Raw genomic sequence first — 15,488 nt, forward strand, 5'->3', positions numbered from 1 at the left:
TCATTTATATCCCTCACACTGTGTGAACGCCCATCCCCCCATCCACTATCCCTCTGACATCGCACAGAGCCATTACATTTCCACTGTTTCTATTCCTAATGCTGTATTCCGCTTCTTGTAAGTATATACATACATATATATACATATATATAAAATTATAGTTGGCATTCATTATTGTTCAGCTTCAGGTGTACAGTGCAGTGATCAGGCATCCACATCATCCCTGAGGTGGTCTCCCAAATGGGACACGTGTCCATTGGATACCCTACAAAATCTTTACAACATTATTGATTACATTCCCCAAATTAATTTTCAAAACCCCGTGGCCATCTTGTGGTTACCGACTGTTTTCTAATCCCCTCACCTTCCCCCTTATCCCCACCCCCCACCCATCTAGCAACCCTCAGCTTTTCCTCTTTGTTTCCAAAACTGTTTCTGATTAGTTCATTCACTTATTCTTTTCTTTAGATTCTGCATATAAATGAGATCATATGGTATTTGTCTTTCTCTGTCTGACTTATTTCACTTAACATAATGTTCTCTAGGTCCATCCATGTTGTTGCAAATGGTAAGATTTCTTTCTTCTTTATGGCTGCGTAATACTCCATTGTATCAATGTACCACAGTTTCTTAATCCAGTCATCTACAGATGGGCATTTCGGTTGTTTCCATGTCTTGGCTATTGTGTATAGTGCTGCAATAAAAATAGGAGTGCATAAAGATTTTTGAATTGGAGTTTTGGATTTCTCCGGATAGATAACTAGGACTGGAATTACTGGATCATAAGGTAGTTTCATTTTCAGATTTTTGAGATACCTCCATACTGTTTTCCATAGTGGCTGCACCAATTTGCAATCCCACCAACAGTGCACAAGCGTTCCCTTTTCTCCACATCCATGCCAGCACTTGTTGTTTGTTGATTTATTGATGATAGCCATTTTGATTGGGGTGAGGTGGTATCTCATTGTGGTTTTTATTTGCATTTCTCTGATGGTTAGTGAGGTTGAGCATTTCTTCATATGTCTGCCATCTGTATGTCCTTTTTAGAAAAATGTCTCTTCATGTCCTCTGCCCATTTTTTAATTGGGTTGTTTGTTTTTTTGGGGTTGAGTTGAGTGAGTTTTTTATAAATTTGTGATATTAACCACTTATCAGATATATCATTGGCAAATATCGTTTCCCATTCAAAAGGATCCCCCCCCCTTTTTTTTTTTTTAAAGATTTTATTGGGGAAGGGGAACATGACTTTATTGGGGAATAGTGTGTACTTCCAGGACTTTTTTCCAAGTCAAGTTGTCCTTTCAATCTTAGTTGTGGAGGGCACAGGTCAGCTCCAGGTCCAGTTGCCGTTGCCAGTTGCAGGGGCCGCAGACCACCATCCCTTGTGGGAGTCAGTTAACCAACAACCTTGTGATTGAGAGGACGCCCTCCAACCAACTGTGCCATCCGGGAGCTCAGGTCAAGTTGCTGTGTTCAATCTTAGTTGCAGGGGCTGGAGCCCATCATCCCTTGCGGGACTCGAGGAATTGAACTGGCAACCTTGTGGTTGAGCCCACTGGCCTATGTGGGAACTGAACCGGCAGCCTTCAGAGTTAGGAGCATGGAGCTCTAACCGCCTGAGCCACCGGGCCAGCCCCCTTTTTGTTTTATTGATGGTTTCCTTTTCTGTGAAAAAACTTTTTAGTTTGATGTAATCCCATATGTTTATTTTTTTCTCTTACTTCCCTTGCGCGAGGGGATATATCAGTAAAAATCTTACTCCGGGTAATGTCTGTGAAGTTTCTTCCTATATTTTCTTGTAGGTATTTTATGGTTTCAGATCTTACATTTAAGTCTTTAAGCCATTTTGAATTTATTTTTGTACATGGTGTAAGGAGGTGTTCCAGCTTCACTTTTTTGCATGTGTCCGTCCAGGTTTCCCAGCACCATTCATTGAATAGACTGTCTTTACCCCACTGTACATTATTGCTTCCATTGTCATAGATTAAATGGCCACATAGGCCTGGATTTATTTCTGGACTCTCTATTCTGTTCCATTGATCTATATGTCTGGATTTATACCAGTACCATGCTGTTTTGATTACTGTAGGCTTGTAGTATAATTTGATGTGAGGTATTGTTGTACCACTCACTTTGTTCTTATTTCTCAAGATTGCTGAGTCTTTCCAGGGTTTTTTATGGTCCCATATAAATTGTAGGATTATATGTTCTATTTCTGTGAAAAATGTCGTTGGTAGTCTGATAGGAATTGTGTTGAATATGTATATTGCCTTAGGCAGTATGGACATTTTAACTATATTAATTCTTCCTATCCATGAACATGGTATGTGTTTCCATCTATTTGTATCTTGTTTCATTTCTTTCTTCAGTGTCTTATAATTTTCTGAGTACAGATCTTTTACTTCTTTGGTTAAATTTATTCCCAGGTATTTTATAGTCTTTGGAGCAATTATAAATGGGATTGCTTTTTTAATTTCTTCTTCTGCTATTTTATCATTGGTATATACAAATGCAACTGATTTCCGAATATTAATTTTATATCCTGCTACTTTACTAAATTCATCTATCAGCTGTAATAGTTTCTTGGTGGAGTCTTTAGGGTTCTCTATATATAGTATCATATCATCTGCATATAATGATAATTTTACTTCCTCCTTACCAATTTGGATGCCTTTTATTTCTTTCTCTTGTCTGATTGCTGTGGCTAGAACTTCCAGCACTATGTTGAATAGAAGTGGAGAAAGTGGGCAACCTTGCTTTGTTCCTGATCTTAGGCGGAATGGTTTTAGCTTTTCCCCATTGAGTATGATGTTAGCTGTGGGTTTATCATATATGGCCTTTATTGTGTTGAGATGTGATCCCACTATTCCCACTTTCTTAAGGGTTTTTATCATAAATGGCTGCTGGAATTTATCAAATGCTTTTTCTGCATCTATTGATATGGTCATGTGATTTTTATTTTTCATTTTGTTAATGTGGTGTATCATATTAATTGATTTGCGGATGTTGTACCACTCTTGCATACCAGGGAAGAATCCCACTTGATCATGGTGTATGATCTTTTTAATGTATTGCTGAATTCTGTTCGCTAATATTTTGCTGAGGATTTTTGCATCTATGTTCATTAGCGATATCTGCCTGTAGTTTTCTTTTTTTGTGGTGTCTTTGTCTGATTTTGGGATCAGGGTGATAGTGGCTTCGTAAAAAGTGTTTGGGAGTCTTCCTTCCTTCTGGATTTTTTGGAAGAGCTTGAGGAGAATAGGTGATAATTCTTTTTTGAACGTTTTGAAAAATTCACCTGTAAAGCCATCTGGTCCAGGGCTTTTGTTTGTTGGGAGATTATTGATTACTGATTCAATTTCCCTGGTGGTAATCAGACTGTTCAGGCTTTCTGTTTCTTCTTGAGTTAGCCTTGGAAGGTTGTGCGCCTCTAGAAAATTGTCCATTTCTTCAAGGTTGTCAAATTTGTTGGCATATAGTTGCTCATAGTAATTTCTTAAAATTTTTTGTATTTCTGTGGTGTTTGTTGTCACTTCTCCTCTTTCATTTCTGATTTCATTTATTTGGGTCCTCTCTCTCTTTTTTTTAATGAGTCTGGCTAAAGATTTGTCAATTTTGTTTATCTTCTCTAAGAACCAACTCTTGGATTCATTGATCTTTTGTATTGTTTTTCTGGTTTCTATTTCGTTTATTTCCACTCTGATCTTTATTATCTCCTTCCTTGTGCTCCCTTTGGGCTTATTTTGCTGTTCTTTTTCCAGATCCCTTAAGTGTGAAGATAAGCTGTTGATTAGTGATGTTTCTTGTTTCTTTAGGTAGGCCTGCAATGCTGTGAATTTCCCTTTTAGGACTGCTTTCGCAGCATCCCATAGATTTTGGGTTGTCATGTATTCATTTTCGTTTGTCTTGAGATATCTTTTGATTTCTTTCTTGATCTCCTGCTTTACCCATTCATTATTTAGTAACATGTTATTCTGCCTCCATGAATTGGTGTGTCTTCCAGTTTTTTTTTTCTGTAGTTCATTTCTAATTTCATAGCACTATGGTCAGAAAAGACAATTGGTATGATTTCAATTTTCTTAAATTTATCAAGACTTGTTTTGTGGCCTAATGTATGGTCTATCTTGGAAACTGTTTTATGTGCACTTGAGAAGAACGTGTATTCTGCAGCATTGGGGTGAAATGCTCTGAAAATACGGACTATATCCAAGTGGTCCAATGTATCATTTAAGGGTGTTGTTTCCATATTGATTTTCTGTCTGGAAGACCTGTCTCTTGTTGTCAGAGGTGTGTTGAAGTCCCCTACTATGCTAGTGTTACTGTTGATCTCTGTCTTTATGTCAGTCAATCTGTTTTATATATTTAGGTGCTCCTATGTTGGGTGCATAGTTGTTTACTAGGGTTATGTCCTCTTGTCGGATCGATCCCTTTATTATTATATAGTGCCCATCTTTGTCTTTTAATATGTTCTTCATTTTAAAGTCTATTTTTTCAGATATAAGTATTGCAACTCCAGCTTTTTTCTCATTTCCATTTACATGAAATATCTTACTCCAACCCTTCACTTTCAGCCTGTGTGTGTCTTTTGATCCTAGGTGAGTCTCTTGTATACAGCATATGCAAGGGTCTTGCTTTCTTATCCACTCAGCCACCCTATGTCTTTTGATTGGAGCATTTAATCCGTTTACATTTAAAGTGATTATTGATAGGTACATAGTTATTGCCATTTTAAAATTTGTAGTTAGATTGTTTTCATCTTTCTTCTATTTACAGAAGTTCTTTTAGTATTTCTTGCAATGCTGGCTTGGTGGTAATAAATTCCTTTAGCTTATTCTTTTCTGGGAAGATCTTTATCTCTCCATCAACTTTAAATGATAGCCTTGCTGGATAAAGCAATCTAGGTTGTAGGCCTTTGTTTTCCATCACTTTGAGTATCTCCTGTCACTCCCTCCTGGCCTTCAATGTTTCTGTAGAAAAGTCATTTGATAATCTTATGGGAGTTCCCTTTTATGTAACCCTCTGTCTTTCTCTTGCTGCTTTTAGGATTCTTTGTCTTTAAGCTTTGCCATTTTAACTATAATGTGTCTTGGTGTGGACCTGTTTGGGTTTATCCTGGTTGGAACTCTCTGCACTTCCTGGGCTTGTATGTTGGCTTCCTTCATCAGGTTAGGGAAGTTTTTGGCCATTATTACTTCAAATATGTTCTCAATCCCTTGCTTCCTCTCTTCATCTTCTGATATTCCTACGATGTGCATGTTGTTGTGCTTGATGTTATCCCAGAGGTCTCTTAAACCATCTTCATTGTTTTTATTCATTTTTCTTTCTGTTGTTCTGTTCGGGTGATCTCTGCTAACTTGTCTTCTAAGTTGCTGATTCGATCCTCTGCTTCATCTAACCTGCTGTTAATTCCTTCAAGTGAGTTCTTTATTTCGGTAATTGTGTTCTTTAGTTCTAACTGGTTGTTCGTTATGATTTCTACGTCCTTCTTTATGTCGTTTCTAAGCTCCTTAAACATTCTTATCATCAGTGTTCTGAACTCTGTCTCTGATAGGTTGGTTAACTCTGTTTCATTTGGTTCCACTTCTGGAGGTTTTTTCTGTTCTTTTATTTGGGACATGTTTCTTTGTTTCCCCATTCTGGCTGACTCTCTGCGTTTGTTTTGATGTATTAGGTAGATTCCCCTAGAGTTCTTAGTTCTTGCTGGGTTACCTTATGTAGTATGTGTCCTTTATATTTGACTTGCACTACTTCGTTCTTCTCCTCTGCGTGTGCTCCAAAGGTGACTCTTGTGTCATGTATATTGTCCTGTTAGAGAAGGTCTTTAATTGCTTTTCACTTGTGAATAGGTGGAGTTAATTCAGAGGCTGACTAGTTGTGAGACTTGGCTCTGCCCACCGCAGGGTGTTCTGCTGCGTGAGGGTTGACTGCTTAAATAGGTTTGGCCTCTATGGGCTCTTGTGCCTGTGGAGAATTCCCTCTGGGTTTGTGACTTGTAGGTCAAACCTGGGAGTACTCTGGTTTGGTCTGGAGTTGGCCTCTGGATATGTTGAATCTTGTGCCTCTTAGGTTGGGCCCTAGTAGGGCAATTTCAGAACAGAGCAAATCACCACGCACAACAACAACAACAAAAACAAAGAAAAAATCAAATACATTCACATGTAAAAACAACCAACAACCTCCACTCAACACAGGCAAAGATATTAAAGATATAAAGACAAAACAAAACAAAACAAAAAGCAGCGCCAGTCTTGACTTAAGCCCGCCAAGTACTCTCCAGGTTGTCCTCTGCTGTACCAGAGTCCCCTGCGTATTGTGCAGGCAGAGCCAGTCACCTGGTGCCCAGAATGACGTTGGGACTGTAGATTTAGATGCGTGGGGCTGAGGGGTCTGGATGGTAGTTTTTACAAAGTCAGTGCAGTTTCTCCCCTTGCCTGCACATATGCGCACTGAGAGTAGCAGCACCAGCCCTGTGTCCAGTCCTCCTGAGTCTTAGGGCACTTTTTCCGTGTGTGTGTGTGTGTGTGTGTGTGTGTGTGTGTTTGTGGCGGGCGGGAGATTTCTGAGCTGCTGAAAGCCGGGAGCTACATCTGCCGCTTACGGCTGATCCCTGGGAGTGCCTCCGCGGTTGTATTTGCCCCGCCCTAGGCAGGCCAGAAAGGGTGGGGGCTGGGGATGGAGGGGTCTTCTCTCTCCCAACCCAGCCGTGTCACACTCTTCCCGCAGGCCAGAAAAGGTGGTGCTGGGGTTAGAGGAGATTCTTGTCTCCTAGGCCAGCAGAAATCACACTCTTCCCAGCCTCTTCCCAGAGCCTGAGCACTAAGGCTTCTCTGTAATCTGACACTACTCCTCAGTTCAGGGGCCAGTTTAAGTCTCTGGAAGGGCAGGGGTAGGATTGGAAGAGGGGAGGGGAGGGGCTCAGGTATGGAGTTCGTGTCCTTTGTCCGGCCTAGGGCCCAACTGGAGGACCCAGCTGAGGTTATTGCCTCAAATGCTGGACATGCTGCCCCCTCGGCGGGAGAAATCAGCTGTGGGATGCAGGGAAAGAGCCCACCTCCTGGCTTTTGTGTTCTCTGTTCCGTCCTGGGATCCCCTGAGTTTCTGCAGCTGCGGATGCAGGCTGCATTTCCACCGCTGCAGATGCTGGCCATGTTTCCACCGCTGCAGGTGCGGGACGCGTTTCCACAGCCGAAGGTGCAGGCCATGTCCCCACAGCCACAGGTGTGGACCGCGTTTCCACTGCCACAGATGTGGGCCGCGTCTCCACTCCGCTCCCTTCCCTCTTCCCCTGCTCGCCCAATTTTCCCACCTGCAAGTAATCCTTGCACGAGTCACTTAGCTGTTCAGCTTGATGAGCAGAGAGTCCTTTGATGGGTTATATGTCCCGTTTGTGATAAGATCCGGAGGAGAACTCAAAAAGTGCACCCCGCTGCCGCCATTCCTATGAAGAAACTATTTTTTACACCTGATAGGAAAAACACCTGGCTTCAGTCACTGTTCAGTGCAGATAGGATCAACAACACATGGCTCTCTCAAGGCTGCATCCTTGAAAATGGTTTCCACTATGGGAATGGTGGGCACATGCACATTCCAAGAACAGGGGAGGGGATGAAGAACCTCCAATTGCCCGGGTACAGCTTGTGTGTCAGCGGATGGTCATGTCCTCTCAATGGCCTCCTCCAACAACACAGACATAGCTTCTGCAAATGATCAGGCAGGCACTTCAAAAGGCCATCGTGCATATGACTGATGAATAATGTTTTTAATGCACTGTTGCATTCGATTTGGTATAATTTTGTTTAGGATTTTTGCATCTGTATTCGTCAGAGATATTGGTCTGTAGTTTTCTTTTTTTGTGTTATCCTTACCAGGTTTTGGTTTCAGGGTAATGTTGGCCTCATAAAACGAGTTAGGGAGTATTGTCTTTTCTTCAATTTTTTGGAAGAGTTTGAGCAGGATTGGTATTAAATCCTCTTTGAAGGTTTCGTAGAATTCACTAGTGACGCCATCTGGTTTCGGACTTTTGGAAAGGTTTTGCATGACTGGTTCAATTTCCTTACTGGTGATCGGTCTATTTAGATTTTCAGTTCTTTGTGATTCAGCCTAGAAAGGCTATATGTTTCTAAAAACCTGTCCATTTCTTCTAGGTTATTGAATTTGGTGGCATATAGTCCTTCATAGTATTCTTGGATGTACCTTTATATTTCTGTGGCATCCGTGATAACTTCCCCTCTTTCATCTTTCATTTCTGATTTTATTAGTGTCTTTTGTCTTTTTATCTTAGTGAGTCTAGCCAAGGGTTTGTCAATTTTATTAATCTTTCCAAAGAACCAGCTCTTTGTCACATTAATTTTTTCTATTGTCTTTTTGTTCTCTATATCATTTAGTTCAGCTCAGACTTTTACTATTTCTTTTCTTTTGCTGACCTTGGATTTCATTTGTTCTTCTTTTTTTAGTTCTTTAAGGTGAAGCGTGAAGTTATTTATGTGGAATTTTTCTTGTTTCTTGAGATAAGCCTGTAATGATATAAATTTCCCTCTCAAAACTGCTTTCGCTGCATCCCCAAAATTTTGGTAGGATGTATTTTCATTCTCATTTGTTTCTATGTATCTTTTGATCTCTCTTCTAATTTCTTCTTTGACCCGGTCGTTCTTGAAAAGTATGTTGTTTAATGTCCATGTATTTGTGGTTTTTCCTGCTTTCTTTTTGCTGTTGATATCCAATTTCAAAGCTTTATGATCAGAGAATACGCATGGTATGATTTCAATCTTCTTAAAGCTGCTAAGGCTAGTTTTATGTCCCAATATATGGTCTATCCTTGAGAATGTTCCATGTACACTAGAAAAAAAATACAGTCTGATGTTTTAGGATGAAATGCTCTATAAATGTCAATTATGTCCATTTCATGTAATGTGTCATTTAGGGCTGCTATTTATTCATTTATTTTGTTTGGATGATCTGTCCATAGGCATCAATGGTGTATTTAGGTCCACTAGTATAATTGTGTTTTGATCAATTTCTCCCTTTAGTTCTGTTAGTTGGTGCTCCCTGATATATGTTGGTATATGTTGGTGCTCCCTGATTGGGGGCATAAATATTGATGACTGTTATATCTTTTTGTTGTATAGTCCCCTTTATGATAATGAAATGTCCATCTTTGTCTTTTGTTACCTTTTTTATCCTGAAGTCTGTTTCATCTGATATCAGTATGGCTAACCTGATTTTCTCTGGATACCATTGTAGCTGAGATGTGTCTCTTGGAGACAGCATGTGGTTGGGTTTAGTTTTTTTGATCCAACCTGCTGCTCTGTGCCTTTTTATTGGTGATTTCAGTCCATTTACATTTAGGGTGATTATTGATATGTGAGGATTTCCTATCATTCTATCTTTAGTTTTCTGGTAAGACTTTGTCTCCATTATTACTTTGTCTTTTTATTGTTGTCTATTATATCTGTGTGGTGGTATTCTATGAGTTTCCCTCTGTTTCTTATTTTATTACATTATATATTTCAGTTCTTGATTTTTTTTGAGTGGTTACTATTAGTTTTTGTAAAGGAAACCTTCATATTTGAGTATTCCATTTTCTTCAGCATGTTTACTTTCTCCATTCCCATATTTTGGTTCAGACCTTTACTCTCCCCCCTTTTATGTTTTGGTTGTAACAAATTATTCCTGTTTATGATGCTCAAATAGCCTTTTTCAGTATTTCTTGTAGGGCAGGTTGTGTGTTAGAAAATTCCCTCAGCTTCACATCCTTTCTTAAGTTTATTCTTAGGTATTTTATTCTTTTTACTGGGTTGTAAATGGAATTGTTTTCTTTTCTTTCTGATATCTTGCTGTTAGTATATAGGGATACTACAGGTTTTCATGTCTGTGATTTTATTCTGGAAAGGTCTTTATTCCTCCTTCATATCTAAAGGATATCTTTGCCTTATATATTATTCTTGGCTCATAATTTCTGTCTTTCAATAGTTTGAATATTTGATTGCACTCCCTCCTGGCTTGTAGAGTTTCTGCTGAAAAATCTGATGATAATCTAATGGGCTTTCCTTTGTAGGTTACCATCTTGCTTTTCCTGACTGCCTTGAGGATTCTTTCTTTATTGTTAATTTTTGACAGCTTCAATACAATGTGCCTTGGAGAAGGCCTGTTGAGATTGAGGTAATTAGGTTTTCTATTTGCTTCTTGGATTTGAGGATCCAGTTCTTTCCACAAGCTTGGGAAGTTCTCATCGACTAGTTGTTTGAATATACTGTGTGTTCCCTTCTCTCTTTCTTCTCTTTCTTGTGTGCCCATTATTCTTATATTGCTCTTTCTGATGGAGTCAGAGAGTTCTTGTAGAGTTCTTTCACTTCTTTTAAGTCTCAAGTCTCTGTCTTCTTCAATCGTGTTATTTCTAGGTTTCTATCTTCGATGTTACTGATTCTTTCCTCCATCTGGTCAACTCTACTACTTAAGTTGGCTATTTCATTCTTCATTTCTTTTATTCAGTTCTTAATCTCCAGAAATTCTATTTGGTTCTTTTTTAAAATTTCAGTCTCTTTGGTAAAATGTTCTTTTTGTTCTTTGATTTTTTTTCCTGAGTTCATTAAACTACCTGTCTGTGTTTTCTTGCATCTCATTGAGTTTTTTCAGAACTGCAATCTTGAATTCTCTGTCATTTAAATCACATATTTCCATATCTTTAAGTTCATTTTCTATAGATGTTTCATTTTCTTTCTGAGCTGTCTTGTTGCCTTGGTTATTCATGGCAATCAATGATTTATTATTTCTCTTCCTAGACATCTACAGGAGTGGGTTCTGCAACAGGTTGATAGGAAGAGTTCTTTCTTTTGTTTTTCAGTAGGTGTTGGGAGAATGGTTTATTTTCTCTCCGACTGCAGCCTTTTATTCTCTCTCAAACTGTAGTGTTAGGTTTTCTCTGCACTATTCTGGCTTCTTACACAATGGGGGGGATTCCCTGGAAGGCAGGCTTCTCCTCTGTGAACTGTTCATCTGGGTCATAGGGCGCCACCTCTGTGGGGGGTTGTGGAGAACTTTTGAAGTTCCAAAGCACTTCCTGCACCAGATTCAGAGCCCGTGTGTTTCAGCAGTTCTGTTTACTCCTTCAGGGATCTGCCCATATAGGTGGGGACAGGGGCCGGGTGAGTTGTGAGAGGTGGCTCAGAGCAATGGCAGCGACCACCACCACAGCCTGTCCTGCTTCCACTTTTCCCTCCCCTTTGCCGCAATGAGTTGGGGTGCCAGTTGTGTCTGTATTCCACAGTTCTCAGAACAGCAAATATTCTGTTCTTTTGTTCTGACACTGCTACTGTTCTGCTTCTAGCACTGGGCAGGTGGGCGCGGGGCGAGCTCTGGGAGGGTAGGGAGGGGGCAGCTAGTCTTAGTGCCTAAGGCTTCCATTCTCTGCAGCAGTGAGGTCTTAAACCACTGTTTTCAGCCTTCTTCCCTCAGTCTTTGCTCCGAGGTCTCTGCCGTGAACGTTGGGTTCAGCTGTGTTATATGCTTTCCCCTCAGCTTTGTGGACCATAAGCGTAGCCATAGCAGTCCGAGTTATTCCCTCTCCCGCAGCTGTGGTAGCTCCGGGATGCAGCGAGCTCGGAGCACTGAACCAGGTCTGCATCCTGCTCCTGCACAGCCCTGTCTCCGCGCTTCTCCCTTCCCTCCTCCCCTGCTCACGCAATTTGCTTACCTTTACATGAATTCAGTAGTGGGCCTCTTCGTCTTGCCTGTCTGCTGTGCAGGGAGTCCTTTGTGGAGTTATAGTTGTTCAATTTGTTGTAAATTCTAGGGGAGATTTCAAGAGGCTCACCTCACGCCACCATTTTTATGAACGTTTCACATCCTTTCTTAAGTTTATTCCTAGGTATTCTGTTCTTTTTGTTGGGGTTGTAAATGGAATTGTTTTCTTTTCTTTCTGATATCCTGTTGTTAGTATATAGAGATACTACAGGTTTTCTTTTTTTTTTTATTAAATTTATTGGGGTGACAATTGTTAGTAAATTTACATAGATTTCAGGTGTACAATTCTGTATTACATCATCTATAAATCCCTTTGTGTGTTCACCACCCAGAGTCAGTTCTCCTTCCATCACCATATATTTGATCCCCTTTACCCTCATCACCCACCCCCCACCCCCTTACCCTCTGGTAACCACTAAATTATTGTCTGTGTCTATGAGTTTTTCTTTCTCATTTGTTTGTCTTGTTCTTTTTGGTTTATATACCACATATCAGTGAAATCATAGGGTTCTCTGCTTTATCTGTCTGACTTATTTCACTTAGCATTATTCTCTCAAGATCCATCCATGTTGTCACAAATGCTCCTATATCATCTTTCCTTAACGCCGAATAGTATTCCATTGTGTATATATACCACAACTTCTTTATCCATTCATCTATTGAAGGTCATTTTGGTTGTTTCCATGTCTTGGCCACCGTAAACAAAGCTGCAATGAACATTGGAGTACACGTATCTCTATAGAGAAATGCTTTCAGATTTTTTTGGTAGATACCCAGGAGAGCGATTGCTGGGTCATATGGTAATTCTATTCGTAATTTCTTGAGAAACCTCCACACTGCCTTTCATAACGGCTGCACCAGTCTGCATTCCCACCAACAGGGGATACTACAGGTTTTCGTGTCTGCGATTTTACTGTATTTGTTTATTCTTTCTTCTAGTTTGTTGGTAGAGTCTTTAGGGTTTCCTATATAAAGAGTCATGTCTTCTGCAAATAATTTAGTCATTCCTTTCTCTTGCCTGATTGCCATGGCTAGGATTTCCAGCGATATGTTGAATGACAGTGGTGAGAGTGGGCATCCTTGGCTTGTTCCTGATCTTAGAGGAAAGCTTTTAGTTTTTCACCATTGAGTCTGATATCAGCTGAGGGTTTGTCATATATGGCCTTTACTATGTTGAGGTACTTTTTTTCTGTATGCATTGAATTGAATGTTTTGATGCATCTTGTCAAATGCTTTTCTGCAGCTATTGATATGATCATATGATTTTTATCCTTTATTTTGTTAATGCGGTGTATCACATCAATTGATTTGCACCATGCTTGCACCCCTGGAATGAGCGCCAGCAATGGCATCACCAATGGGTTGTTTATAGCTTCCTGGCCAGCTCTAGGGGCTCTGACATGATAGGGAGGGAGGAAGGGACAGGGAGGTAAAGTGCAGCCCAACTTCTCTTCCCCTCCTGTGTTTGCTAGAGCCATGGTGGCCAGTGAACTGCATCTGCAGCCACCATTGGTCCAATGACTCCCCCTTCTCTTCTGGCTGATTGGGGATCCTGCCACACTACACTAAGTTTGTGAATGCTACTACTAAGTACACCAACTATGACCCCTATGGAGGGGCTTTGCACTTGGTTTCATGGCACAAGTCTATAAACATTTTCTCCTCTCTTTCTCCTCTCTTCACCTAAAATACTAAGTGTTTCAATCACTTATCTTTGTTTTTTCGTCTGTGGCCATGATGAAAGTGAAAGTAACAAAGCTCTGATCCTCCCTTAGGTCCCGCTTTCAGCAAAAACAGTTATGGACTCTCCACAGGTGCATATCAGGTGTCCTGGAACTCGTTTGCTGCATCTCTCCCTGCCGTTGGTGTCTGGCAACCCCAGAGCAATCCTAAACCCAGGTTTCTAAGTCCAGGCCAGAGATTAAGACACTCCCATTTTGGCACACAATTGCATGAGGTGTGAAACATTGGCTGAGGTACAGGGCTCAGTATGTACGTATGTTTAGAGATGAGACTGAGATGGGAGTGTTATAAGTAATTGTAAGGTCTCTCTATGTCTGGTGGACAGATGTCTTGCCTAGAAAGACAACATGGGAGTGATGGCAGCAATGGACTTGTTGAAGCAGAGGAAAAAAGTGATGTGTCTTAACGGGCTACCCCTGGCTGAAGAGTACAGAATATACTGGGGTAGACAGGAGGAATAGTTGTCATTTGGATTTGTTTTTAAAGTTGGCCTGATCCCATTTAATGATGTTGAGGGTGACAGAGAAGTCACAGATCCCTGGGAGGATGAAAGTGCCTTCAACTAAGGTGACGAAGTTTGTGGTAGCAGTATTTTTCAGTGAGAATGTTAGGAATTAGTTCTTGGCTATGTTGAATCTCAGATGTTCCAGACACTCCCAAGTACAGGTGATGAGTCGACAGCTGGACATGAGAACCCAGCGTGCTGGGCAGAGCCTCAGGATGGAGACACCCAACATGTGTGTCACTTCAAGTCATGGTGCCACTGTCATTAGAGAACAAAGGAGGACAGTCATTTGCTTAAGGAACTGATGAGGGTGAGGGTGTTAGGTGTCACAAAGATAGACAAGGAAGACTACTAGTCATCAGTGGGAAGGTATGGGGAGGGGAAGTCTAGCAGGTGGCCCAGGTTTTCATGGGGAAATGGAGATGATAGTGAAGTTGGACTGCTGCTTCTAATTCCTATGCTCCAGTGGGTTGTGTGGTGGGTCTTGTTGTTAGAACGTCAGATGAGCTTACCTCAGGTGCGTCATGTGGGTACAGATTTGAATGGGTGTTACGTGCCCAAAGATTGTAACTGCTGAAGAGACATAAGGAGGCTGTGTGGTTCTGCACGTTGCACATGGTTCTAAGTGATTAAGGTTAAGCTGGAGGTTTGGAATTAAATGGGACCCTGTTGCATTTGCCAAGCACTTTCTGGATGTCATATCCAGAAGGGTATGTGAGGAGGCCAGAGAACTGCTAAATTTGCAGGTCAGGTTCGTGATGGCAGTCCAGCACATGACGGACATGTGGGAAAGGAATGTGAACTACCTGCCCCAGGGCTGTGGTGCTGGGAGCCGAAGAAAGAAGGGTGGGCCCAATTTTGATCGTGTCCAGAATGCATGATTCTAGGGCCTCTCAGCCTGTTGTCTTGCAGGAGAGGGATAGGGGGCCCTGCGTCTCAGGCCCAGAGCTTGGAGAGCATCTGTCTGGCTACCTTTTGCTGCAGGTTGGACCCAGTGATTAAGAAATGGATGTGAGTAGTTATGGGTTCCTGGGGCAAGAGGCTGCTTATGGACAGAGTTGTCCCCATCATCACAGGGGTCTGTGACCTTTGAGGACGTGGCCGTGTACTTCTCCCAGGAGGAGTGGAGACTTCTGGACGAGGCTCAGAGACTCCTGTACCGTGATGTGATGCTGGAGGTCTTCGCACTTGTTGTGTCGTTGGGTAAGGCCCTCACCCCCATGCCCTGGCTGCTCTCTGCCCCTCCCATTTTCCCCAAGGGGCAGCTGTGTTGTTTTCACAGCTGGGCAACCTTCAGCTTCCCTGCCTTAGGTACTAAGGCTGCTCATGTTTACTGCCTCCTGTCAGAAATAGACCTGGCACCAGCTGCTCTGAAGCTTTTCCAGTGAAGGCTTGTCAAGATACTTGGGGTTGGCCCTGTACATCCCAGCTACTTTGGCCACTCCCTGGCTCCCTGCTACCTCTGCGTTCCAGGTTCTGCTCCCTTTTCGCTGACATTCTC

At 41.5% G+C, this 15,488-nt stretch overlaps 1 protein-coding gene across 4 annotated transcripts in view; it reads left to right on the forward strand.

Moving 5' to 3' along the window:
• Positions 1 to 15,488, forward strand: part of LOC308490604 (uncharacterized protein) — a 28,402-nt gene that overhangs the window by 6,325 nt on the left and 6,589 nt on the right. For all 4 annotated transcript variants that reach the window (XR_013992241.1, XR_013992242.1, XR_013992243.1 and 1 more), the window contains exon 3: positions 15,064 to 15,190. Coding sequence is in view for 1 of the 4 variants with exons in the window: in XM_081033100.1 (XP_080889226.1) it covers positions 15,064 to 15,190 (127 nt within the window). In the remaining 3 variants the exon portion in view is untranslated. The remainder of the gene's footprint in view (positions 1 to 15,063; positions 15,191 to 15,488) is intronic.

This window comes from Rhinolophus hipposideros (assembly GCF_964194185.1).
Source record: "Rhinolophus hipposideros genome assembly, chromosome: 21".
Lineage (NCBI taxonomy): Eukaryota > Metazoa > Chordata > Mammalia > Chiroptera > Rhinolophidae > Rhinolophus > Rhinolophus hipposideros.